The sequence below is a fragment of the Nanorana parkeri genome, unplaced genomic scaffold (genome assembly GCF_000935625.1).
Source record: "Nanorana parkeri isolate BGI_ZX_2015 unplaced genomic scaffold, ASM93562v1 scaffold121, whole genome shotgun sequence".
Taxonomy (NCBI): domain Eukaryota; kingdom Metazoa; phylum Chordata; class Amphibia; order Anura; family Dicroglossidae; genus Nanorana; species Nanorana parkeri.
In genome coordinates this window covers 728,145-740,827 of record NW_017306389.1, presented here as the reverse complement: position 1 = coordinate 740,827, position 12,683 = coordinate 728,145, and the positions used below count along the sequence as shown (strand labels likewise).

General features: G+C 40.1%; 1 protein-coding gene across 1 annotated transcript in view; it reads left to right on the top strand.

The window, feature by feature from the left end:
- The window catches only part of LOC108784628 (sodium channel protein type 4 subunit alpha-like), a 338,732-nt gene that overhangs the window by 222,711 nt on the left and 103,338 nt on the right, over nt 1-12,683 (top strand). Inside the window, exon 18 of the mRNA XM_018553495.1 lies at nt 11,181-11,660. Coding sequence (XP_018408997.1) covers nt 11,181-11,660 — 480 coding nt within the window. The remainder of the gene's footprint in view (nt 1-11,180; nt 11,661-12,683) is intronic.

The window sequence follows — 12,683 nt, the reverse complement described above, 5'->3', positions numbered from 1 at the left end:
TCTTTGCATTTTTGACCACACAACAACACTTGTATAGCAGTACCTTCTTATTGCATATACTGTATCTGAACCACTACTTATATACATATACATTTTGCAAGGAACGCTAGCCTGCTTTATCTTCACTTTTGAAGTGACTATTTTAAGTGTATGTCTAGCCGAACCTTTTTTTTTCTTAGTTTTCCTGGCTGAAAATGTTTTACCGCCTCTCTGTGTCTCTATTGCAGTTTCTTCTCATTTTCTGTCTGGTTAAACTGTTGTCAGCAGGACAGGAATTCTTAATGAAGCTCCAGATATCAGAACAAAATGGACAGGTGTTCTAATCCTTCTGCATTCTATCCAAAACTAGAAAAAAAGTGTAGCGCCCTCTAAAATGTCGCTATTCAATTTAGAGATACCTGGACTGTAACCAGTCTAGATACTGATTATACAGAGCTCTGCACTCTATAGGTGTCCCTGAATCTGCTGGATCGATTGCTCCTCCTGTTGCTGAGGAAAAGGGAGCCTTGGCATACAGTGAGGGAGGATCCATCCTCAGGTTATGACTATGCACCTGGCCCTAGCCAATCCCTGAGTAGGATGACTCAGAGGCATGGTTGAGGGCAGGTGATAAAAGGTCTGGGGACATTGTGGAGAGCTCTCTCTTTCCCCTAGGGGCCTCGCCCTAGGAGGACTGTGTGTGATGCAGAGCAAGCAGCCTGGGCCTCAGCACATGGCAGGTGCTGAGGGGCCTGGAGGCCTAAGGATACACTGATACTTCACTGGGTCCATACACATGGCAGGTGTTGGGTGCCTTGTTCTAAGAAGATACTCTCATTTAACTGGAGTGCTCCTTGGCAGTTGCAGATGCTGAGGGCACAGAAGTTCCAGATCCTAAAGAGGAAAATACCTGATGGAAGCTGGGTCGGGGAGGAGTCCGCTTGTTGAGGGGTACCGCAGAGGAGCTGGTGCGAGCGTCCGTCTGGGACCCACAAGGGAGATCCCACACCCTATTCCAGGTATCTGTTCACAGTACTACTACTACTACTACTATTGGTCCCTGGGACCAGATCGCAGTGATTTCGGCCTTAGCGGTTGCTAGGGGAGAAAGCTGTCCTCAGAAGTATTTCCAAATGGCATCCTACAGATCCTAAACCCTCTCTCTCCTATTGATGTTGCAAATAAATACCCTAAAAAGACCCTAAGACTCGAGCCGTTCTGTCCGTGAGTGTCGGTGTGCTGTTGCTGATCAAAGGGGACTGGCAGCTGGAACCAACAGGTAGGAGAACCTATTTCAATATTCAGCGGCTCCTTCGGGGGTGAGCGCTACAAAAGTTTTTAGCTTGACATGCACTTTAAGAAAGAAACAGAAATAAGTTACATTATATCAAACAGACTAGCGTAGACATTAAAAAAAAAATTGGCTATGTTTTTTTACTTGCTTAATAATTCATTTACAATACCCATGACTCTTGGAACCAATGGATGTTTATTGCACAATAGAAATAATTAGTCTTCAATATAAAACCAACAGAGCTGCCAATCACAGCTGGTAAGCACATTGTACATGAATAGAAAAGTAGGCTTACCTCTTGGGAGTTCCATTTTATCACACTTTTTTCACAGATTAACTCCACCTGGCAGCTGGTAAATACAGATGGTTCTACTGCACTTAAGAAGGCCAGCGATCAATTTAATTATTTATTGCTTCCCACTAAACAAACCCCTATTGATAAGCCTGCTGGACGTAGCAGTGAAAATCCACGTTATATTGGTAGCTTTTACGTCCGTGAAAGAGGCTTCCTGCGCCAGTGGTGTAAGCTTATATGTTTATGAACACTCCTACATTACTTCCCCCATACTTTACATTTATTTTATTCCTAAATTTGGCTTCAGACGCAAACCAAATTAATTTTGTTACATGCAGAGAAGAAATTCATTTGCAGTTAATTAGAAAATTCAGATTAGTCCCCCACAAGGTACATTGGATGACATCCTATTGCTGGGGTTTTTGTTTTTCTATATTAACATTATTCACAATGGTATAGGGGGAGCTTTTGTTAAGCTTAGAGCTGTAAAGATTTTTGTGCAGGAAGGTGTTAGCATTTACTTTGGGAACTCAGTTTCTGTCTTTACAAGTTTCTTCATTTGACCATTAGTGATGCAGGTGACCTATATGTGATAATAGAAAGCTTTTACTTCTATTTCCTGGTGATATTACTGTAAGGACTTGACCAGATGAATAAGACCTAGTGCATAAGGAATTTTTTTAATTTTAAAGTATATCTAAAGCTAAAATTTGTCTTTTTTATTTCATTTTGGATAAAGTAAGGAATGTTTAGAACTTACTAGAGAGGAAATCTCCACAACTCATGGATTCTAATCCCTCACCGCTCCATAATTCAAAAAAAGGAAGTTTTGTTTTTAGGTACACTTTAAGGCGGAGCTAAACACATACATACTCTCCTGCTTTACACCTATGTGACAACATCTTCTCCATGTCTTTTTCTGGGTTCAGGATGACAATCATTCATTGCAACACTACTTTTATAAAACATCTTGCAAGAAGGAAGGTAACAAGCCTTTATTGCAAATGAAAAACTGCAATACAAATCCTTCCTGCTCGCAAGTTTTCAAGTCCGGGATTTACGTTTGTCTTAACTTGCAGATGCTAGACAACAGAGGATCATGTTTAGCAAGTATTTACAAAGCTGTAACAAAGATTTCGCCTTTCTTAAAGCCCAACTCCTTATTAGGGAGATTTTTTCTAAATTTCTGCAAGGACAGGAAGTGTTGGAAGATCTACATTAGGAACATGCAGGGTGTGTTGTGTTGTGGTGCACTGTGGTAGCAGCTGCCTACCACAGCTAATTTACAATTTTTTTTAAAAGCGCATCGCACCTCATCACATGGTAATGGGTCACCATGCGATGTGGTGTGGTACAGTGCATATGCGATGGCTAGGTTTTATTGGGGTCCCATTAAGAAATAATGGCAGCGCACCTAACATGCGATGTGGCATTGCATGTGGCATTGTCCATGCTCCCGATTCGCATAAATGTGAAAGGAGCCTTAGAGCATGGGGAATGTTATATCTGCACAAATGCTTGTTATCCTTTTAAATATGCAAAGAATTAATGTATTTTAAAAGTAGGGTTATTATTTACGCTCCCTGGCTGAATTTAGGATTTATGTAGTGCTAACAGTTTGTGTAGCACTCAAATTAACGGGAGACAGTACAGTTGCAATACAGCACAAAAGGGTTAGGAGGATCCTGTTTGTGAGAGCTTACAATCTAAAATAATACACTTTTGATTCCCCGACCTGAAATTCATCACATTACAAAACAAAATAGGAGAATGGGAAAGGCTAGATACACAGGCAGGACTTTATTTTTTTATGACTACTTTGACTGGCTGTCATGGTGACATGACCAGAAGCTACACTGACTGGCTCTTTATTATTGCTATATGTTTTTATGATCACAAGCCTCAGTTGTAGGGATAAGCAAAAATCAGTCTTCATTTACCTAAAATTGTGATTAAAATTGTGATTTAATTTTTCAGCACAAATTCCCCATTTCAGCTAAATGCATTGAAGTCAAAACTTTGGGCAAAATTGGGGTGTTTTTGTTGATTTCTATGGTTGCAATGGGTTTTAAAGTAGTATTAAACTCTCAAACATGTATTCAATCAATCCAGATCAAAGAAATATACATTGCCCATCAAAATATTTCTTTACATTTTTGATCATGCACATACAGTCATCATGTTTCCAAACAGCTGGCTCCAGTTCTCTAAGCTCAGTTTCCCTGAACTTCCTGCCCAGTACAAGACCACAAGGAACAAGACAGCATCTACTAGCTTTGAGAAGGGAGAAGTGAGGATGTAGGAGCTGGAAGTGGGTGGGAGGGTTGGGAGGTGGCTTGCCTTGCTGTGCCTGTGTATTTGTAGCGCTAAAATAGCTTATTAGTACACACATGATCTATGGGACACAAAATGTGGGAAATGGGAAAATAAAACTTTTAACCATCAAGGAGTTCTCCATTGTAAGTGATGTCATCAGTGTTTTGAAATTTGACCTTAATACTTTAAATAGCTTTTGAGGTTACAGAAGCTTCGTTCGACTATCCTGGGCTTGTTGTTAATGAGGGTCCACAAAAAGGACCCTCATTAATATCATTATTTCAAAAAAAATATTAGGGATGCACTGATACTGTTTTTTCGGTAACAAGTACGAGTACCGATATTTTTTTACCGGTACTCGCCAATACCAAATACTGAAAGTCCCATCAGGGAAGCCAGACGGCGTGTAATGGCTCGCTGCCCGGCTTCCTGATTAGCCAGGAAGCCGTCTCCATGCACCAGGTGACAAGGAAGCATGGACCCGGCTTTCTGGCCAATTAGGAAGCTGGGGGTCCCAGCTTCCTGATTGGCCAGCTTGCCGACAAAGCTAGAAAGCTGGGCGGCCAGTCATTACATGCCACCCGGCTTCCTGATTGGCCAGGAAGCCGGATCCATGCTCCCTTTTGACTAGTTGAAAGGTCTCACTTCAGGGAAATCGGTAATTTCATGGCAAAATCAATTTTACGGAAATTACTCCACTCACCCCACTCAAGTGCAAGCCTACGCCCATAAAATTACCATCTTGTCAGAGCCATCGGTGTTCCCAATGACGCAGGTCTGCTGTGGGGCAACATAAAGCGGTTAATGACCAAGTAGAGTTATTAGTTTTCAAAGTGAAGTCTTGTAACTTGTCTGCCTGCACTGTAACAATATATGAGTCACCCGCTGAATAGGTAAATGCGCATCCTAAAATTAGTGACATTTGGAAGATTGCATTAATTGTATCGCTTTGACAAAAAGTGCTAAGAGGAAGCAATTTTGTCCTACATTTTATTGAAAAGCAATTACATTCAAGAAAATAAATGGTGGATTGAAAGTTTTTGACCTCTATGAAATCATTTCTGTCTGATCCAACATAATAATTATATGCTATTTATAAAGTCACAGTAACATCATTTACCTCAATGCAAGAAACCAGAAGCAATAGAGGATAATAGGTAGACGGAGATGGACAGGAGTAATACAATTTGCGAAAACTAGTGTCTACACAAGTTGCTATAATATGTTGGCTGTAATCAGTAACAAAAGGCAAAAGAAACATTGTATGTAACAATGGATCATCATAAAAGGCATTTCCTGGAGAAACGGACATCCTTTGTGGATGACTGTGTTTTGCTATTGGGCGGTACTGTCCTATCAATTTATTTTTCTCTCCAGTATAATTAATTGAAGCCCAATTGCTAATGCGACTATGTAGTTGATCTTAACTTCCCAAATTACAGCAGGAGTTAAATCAATGTTAGTCCTTATGGCTCTGAACACTTCCCAACATAACATTCCATAAGTCAAGAAAGCCTATGTAGGTTGCCATCACACATGAACAGTATAAAAGTTTAGTGTTAAGCACATTAAGCTTGTAGCACTGGAGTGCTAGGTTCAGGTACCATCATGGATGCTATCTGCATGGTTGCTTGTGTGCGTGTGTTAGTTCTCCTATAACACAAAAACCAGTTAATTGTGGTATAGTGCGTGTGTGGGAGGGGTTGGTGCGGGGCTTTTATGACTGTCGTAGGGACATTAGACATCTAAGTTTATCTGTACAAAGATAAATTTAAATGGTGAACACTCTGTAAAACTCTGTCTATTATGTTGGTGTAATATAAACATAATAAAGAAATACATATATTGGTATCCCTATAGAAGGACCAGATGGTCAGTTGTGGTGATAGGGACCAGGCAGCAAGGATCTTCCCTTCTCAAAACTAATTTTTGTTGAAAGATGTGACTTTGATAAGGATACTCAGCTAATTAAGGGGCATGTCAGCTGGTACATCAGTGCTGAGTACCTTGATGACACAACAGAGGATGCTGCTCCACCACAGTCTCTGAAAGCTGGAGCTACCATACTCCACACATTTGCGTTGACAGCAGAGATTTCGAAATTTTGTCTAAGCATTTTGTCCATTTTACCATAGCATTGTGATGGGTGTAAATCACTTCTGCAGCATAAAAGGATATAGCACAGGGAAATGCTGTTTATACCTCTCGCTGATGGCAATAGAAGTTCTCAGATGTGCTCCAGAACATGAGGTATTGTCTCTTCAGCCATATGCTCATCAATGATACACTTGAAATATCCACTATAGGGTCAAAAAAACACCAAAAATGCATTTGCATTGAACCTTTTCACCAAATCTGCGCACAAGATCTTGAGCTGATTTTAACAGCATCTCATTGCTTCTCAATTTGCACCTTTTTTAAGCTCATAAAAAAATATATACAATGTAAATTTCTCATTCAGCCCATGAGAGTCAAGCTGCAAAAATGAAGTTCTGCTTACATTTTGGTCAGGAGCCCCATGCTGCACCTTAGCAATTTGTTGCACAATAGCGCAGATTAAGGCTTCACAGGGTACAGTGCATTATGGATCAAAGAAAGCAGCATGCAGCCTCCATTTTGAAACACTTCTCTTATTACCGTTTGTTCAGTCTGAATACTGACTCCCACTCGCTCAGTGGCACCACGAAAATATGTTCTTAGTCTTGTTATTTGTTTCCTCGTGCAGAATACGAACATATGTGACATTAAATGTATGTATTTTTTCCCCTCTTGTGCTTCTATTTCTGGCAAAATCTATTTTTGAAGGCTTTGTTCAGCCGGTTCTTGAATAGAAGTCAGAACACTTAACTGGTCACATGTCAGAGTTGGTGGCTATCTAAAATGGCGTTTTGTATGAACATGTTATTGGAGTTATAAATTGATTCTGTAACATTTAGTTTTACCACAATTGTCATTTTTTTCCAGCTACACTTTGCAATAAAGGTTATTCCTGCTAGCTGTAATTACACCTAGTGTTTTGCTAGTATTGTTCCCCGGTAAAGTGTGAACAGAGTGTTTGTCAATTCAAGTATATCTGAGGGAAAAGTTTTACAATTATGAGAATTATAAACGATCATTTCTACTGCTGTGTTAAAAAAAAAGATATTTTTTCCTTCAAATTCAGCAAGTGATATTAATAATTCAAATATATTCATGCAAGCATCGAAAGACTATATAGTAGTACAGTGCATTATATAAAGCATTTTCAGTGAGGACATATGAGTTTTAATTGAAGTGTTCACCTTTTAAAGTCATGGTTGATGTGGATTTTACATGTGGATTGATATGGATTTACATTTTCACAGGCTTTGTCCTGTTGTACTAAAGTGTGTGTGTAGCTAAAATCTTCTATATGCTATCTGTAGCATGCTAGGGCAGGGGTGGGCAAATTCCAGCCCTCCAGCTGTGGAACTACAAATCCCATGAGGTATTGTAAGTTTTACGCAGTCACAGGCATGACTCGCAGAGATAGATGTGTCATGAGATTTGTAGTTTTACCACAGGTGGAGGGCTGGAGTTTGCCAAGCTCTGTGCTAGGGAGATTTGTCTTCACTTCCTGTCTTGGAGATGCAAAAGAAAATGAGAGGCTATCTCCCCAAAGTGACAGGAATTCCTGTCTTAGACAATTGTCACCAGAACATTTGTCCTTATTGGAACATTTACCATCACCTCTTGCTGTCATGAGAGCGCTGACGTTTTTTGTTTCCCATCACTTTTTGTCTTGGTTTATCTACCCAGTGAGGACACACTGAAATGAAAAAAAATGGATGAAGGTCTACCCCTTCTTCTCTCTATCCAAGTTTTTTTTTTTAATTGACCTTTACATACACAATAAATACAAAAATTTGTAGTGTAGCCACTGGAATGTACTTATTTTACTGCAGTTAGTCTTCTTGCCTAACAACTATTGAGGCTATGTCAGCAACACAGCTAGCGTATTGTTCTTAGTGAGCACTTAGACCCATAGATTTGCATTTTGAGAAGGAGCAGTAAAGCATAATCATTGTGTAGCATCACAGAGGAAGCAGAGTCTACACAAGTAATGTACAAATATAACTGGGGAATGTGCATATATATGTATACAAACAATATACAAGAAAAAAAAAAGGTTTTACTTATACATATGTATTCAGTTATTTACTTCTCGTTGATCTTTTGCATGTATATCTATTTATTCCCTTTAGAAATACACATGTAGAAAACAAGTACATTTTACAAAGGCAAAGTATGAGCGAAGCTTCATAGGTATTAGCAGCTGGTGTAAATCCTGATTATCAGCTCTTTCTTCTGGGGAAGGCGTAAGAAAGGTGTAGAACCTATTTCATGCTTTTATTGCTATCTGTGTCGCTGTTGGGGAGATTCTTCCTCACTTCCTCTCCTGAAGCAAGAGTCATACATACTTTGTAATCTTTCCCTGCTCTACTAAGAAAAATTATTTTTATAGTGGGCTGTGTCCCTGTTGGAGAGATTTTGCCTAACTTCAGCAGTCATGGAACAAGAAGTAAGGGGAAATCACAACGGGTACACTCACAGCAGCAAACTTCAGAACAGAACAGAAGCTGTAACCCTTCTCCATTCCATATAGAATGGAGGAGAAAAAAAACATAAATGAAAAAGTCAGCAATTTCTACACTAGTTTCATCTTCTATAGCAGACTGTTATCTTGCAGATACACTTTAAAGCAACAATATCTGATAGACACCAGAAAGGGCAGAGTGCAGTGCATTAGTGAAATAAATGAACTTTTGCACGATATTCTAATTATTCGGGTTTCACCTGTATATACACCAGAACTCATACTGAAATGTAATAATGAAAAGTCATAATACAATAAAGCTGAACATTTTTAGGGCAGTTCCCAAAGACTTGCATTTCTTTTTATCTAATGTGTCATAATTAGCTCATATTGGGTCAGATGTATGTGTCACATTCCTCTGTAATGGGTGAGCTCAGCTGTAAGGAATCACTTGAAAGCCTTTTGTAGTAAATTTGTTCTTTTGGGTCAGCCTGCTTGTCACAGAGAAGGTAGATGTAAATTGATGGGTCTGAAAAGAGACATTTTTTTAAATGGCATGTTAGTTTTCAATATATCATATTGAACAAGGGCACTAAAACTAAAGATAGCATCTCACATTTTCAGAAGGAGGTCAGTGTAGGCAACCCACATACTTTTCCTCTATACTTTTCCTTTCTACGTTTTTTGTACACGTAACCTAAGGTTAGAATTAAGGGTTAGTTCACACCAGAAACTGCATTAAAACTGCGTGCGTCTGCGCAGTTGCATTGCAATCCGTTTTGATGCATTTTGACGCGCTTGTGATGCGTTTACATGTGTTTTTTCCCCTGGATGTTGCACAATCAATTCTGGGTTTTTTAATGCGTTCAGGTGCGTTTCAATGTGTTTGCATGCGTTTTGATGCATTCCGGTGCAGTTAGATGCAGCTAAAATAGGACATGCAGTACTTTTTCTGACTGCATCTGAACGGACTGCAATGGTGTGAATACAGCACGAGAAAGCCCATAGGAAACCATTGTGATGTATTTTGGCTGCAGCAGCCAAACTGAACGGACTGCATCACAACTGCCTATGTTGTGAACTAGCCCTAAGACTTAACTTGGCACACCCAGATACCAGGAAGTGCACTACTATTTGTTGGAGGAATTTCAGACAAAAGGTTCCTCTTTCAGGATACTGCTTTTTGGATGTTCCTATAACATAATGAAAATGAAGACAACCTAACCCTAACACTTAAGCTCAATTCCATTTAGAAGAGCTCACAAGCTGAGGTTGGGCTTTAATTTTTAACCTAACCATGAACATTAACCCCCTTACCCCTGATCCTAAGCCTAGCCATAACTTAACACTTACCTTTTTTGCTATAATGCTAGCCTAACCCTGTCACTTCTATGCTAACCTTTTTCAGTGCCAAAAGTATCTGTGTCAAGTCTTATCAGTCCCCCACTGAGATCAGTTTTATTTATTTATTTTTTTGAAAAATCTTTTTATTCATTTTGCATAGTAAACAATTACATTACAGTACAGTAACATTCGGGCACCAACATAGCACCTCATCCATACACAACAGTGTATACATTATGGCATAACGTATGCCAACAACCGTAAAGGACCATGCAAGGTCCAATAAAACTAACCCTCTGACCATAACCCTCCCCCTCCCCCTCCCCCAGGCACAGGTAAATTGTTACAATATAATTACAACCAATCCACCCCCCATCCGGTCCCTGATGTGAACCGTTACAGCCAATCTCTTTAGCGCTTCCCAGAAAGATGCAGAGTACCCGATTCAGTCAAAGGCAGTTAAAGAATATATATCGGGAGTGGAGGGATTCCCAATGCTCTCACCACAATCTCATCCTTGTACAATATTGTCTCCCCTAAAGTTCCAGGAAAGCCATAAATCTCCCTCTAGGCATCGCCCTACCAGGCTTGCAACCACCATTCGGATGCCATAATTGTGCACCTAGGCTGGTAGTGTTGCTTTAGACTCCATCCAGATGGACCAAATTCTATCAAACTTTTGAGGACACCCTCTGCTAGTGGCTTTATGCAGTGGAAGATCAGTTTTATTTTTCCCTGGGTCACTTCCCTGCTAAATGGATAGCTTGGATTATGCTGATTCCTTGGCAATTGAACAAGCTGGCGGCTGAGAAATGCCACAGGAAGAAGATTTGATGAGCCAGGAAATAAGCCTGCCACTAGAGATCCAGTCCAAACCTAAGCTTTTTCGAACCTGGAGGAAAGCTCCTTCCACTGCTGCCCAGTCATCTGCGGCTGGCCAATTATCTGTCCGCAGCTGCAAATAAGCAAAGGGTTGGGATGCTATGAGGTCATTGACCTTATATGGCTGCTTGCCTATATTTGGGCAATTACATTGACCTACTATGGCCATGTGGCCATAAAAGGCCAATTATGTCAGAACAAGCATCCTGCCCCTTTGTTTATGTGCAGCTTGGGGCAGGGAATGCCACGGCCCACAGCTAATTGGGCAGGTGGCCCCATGTCCCTTACAGGTTTGGAGGTGATCAGGTTCAAACCTGGTTCAGTCTGAACCTGAGCTCGTCACTACCTGTTACGTGTCTGGCTGTATGATGGGATTCTGTAAATCAAAAAGGATGGCTGAACAGAATAACAAAGTATTTGGAGTACTGTATACGCATTTTAGCACAGTGTACGATTACATTAATTTGTTTATATGTGAATATGTTTATATTTACTGTATTTTTACACTTTTACAGGTTCTGAACCTTTTCTTGGCTCTCCTGCTTAGCTCGTTCAGCTCGGATAACTTATCTGCTCCCGATGAGGATGGTGAAATGAATAACCTTCAGATAGCAATTGCAAGGATTCACAGGGGTATTTCCTTTGCCAAACAAACTGTTATAGATTTTTTACGAAACGTATTTACGAAGCCCAAGAAAACTGGGGACACATTCATTACCAATCTTTCAGGGAAGAACAGGAACATCAACAACATCAATCTCCACAATCACATGAACATGAGCAGCACAGGCAAAGAAAAGGATTACAGAGAAGGGAGTAACACCAACGGAGGCATCTCGAAAAATGGGGAAAAGTATGTTGTTAGTGAAAGCGATGATTACATGGCCAACCCTCGCCTCTCTGTCTGCGTTCCCATTGCTCTGGGTGAATCTGATGGAGAATATCACGAAGAAGATGAACAGAGCATTTTTACAGATGTTGAGATCAGTAAAGAGGTAAGCTCCATTCTACGTGATCTTTTATGGACTATTGTATTGTCTTGTAATGCCTTTAAAATGTTTGTTCCAAACTTATCAATTAAGGTTGTAGTCCAACAAATGGTAAAACACCTTCTGGCTTCTTTGTGATCCACGTATTGAGAGCTAACTGATGGATCTTCAGTTCTTCCTACAGCCATATATCAGTCTGTGTGTAAGGGCTTGTACATTAAGGCATTAGATGCAGAAGTGCCTCTAACACTTGTGCTGATAGAGGCTACATGGATATGACAGGCCTAAAATTATGTGTACAGAAGTCAGTATTGATAGGGACAACCTCTTACAATGGCTGAAGCAGGTGGCAGAAGCTCAGGATTTAGGGGCAGTAATCTGGCTGTGGAGTTACCTGGTGATATAGTGGTAGGTGTGGGTTTGCTCTTCACTTCATGTGATCAGGTCAGGGCTACACTTTTGTAAACTTTGTGCAATGTCTCTCACCAGCATGTTAAATGCTCTGCTGAAATGTTGCCTGCGGCATTATTTCAAAAGACCCCTCAGAGTACCCTTCTGGCACTGTAATGCAATTATATATTTAGTCCAAAAAAATGATATTTCATATTTTTGTAGAAAATGGTTAAAATTGAATTTCAGGCAAACCGCTAAATACACAGCTGAAATACATACATAGGAGGCCATTTGCCTGTCAAGACATTAGTATTTCTGACCACTCACTCAGTCTTGGCAGACAGCAGAACCAGTTTGGTGACCTGACTTTTTTCTACTGCAGGTAAGTCATACAGTTTAGTCACCTCCCTGCATGGGACTGGACAGTGTATAAGAAGCAACAGATTGATGAGCTCATTCCTCTGCTCTCTCATACTCTTAGCACATTCAACAAACCTTATTGACTTCGAGTGTTACCACTTCCTCATCTAAATTCGTCTGTTAGGTGATTACAAATGACTAATCCCAAGGAATATTTCAGTACTTACATGTACACTAGCTGCTTTTAAAAATACACGTTAAGCAGAACTAAACTTT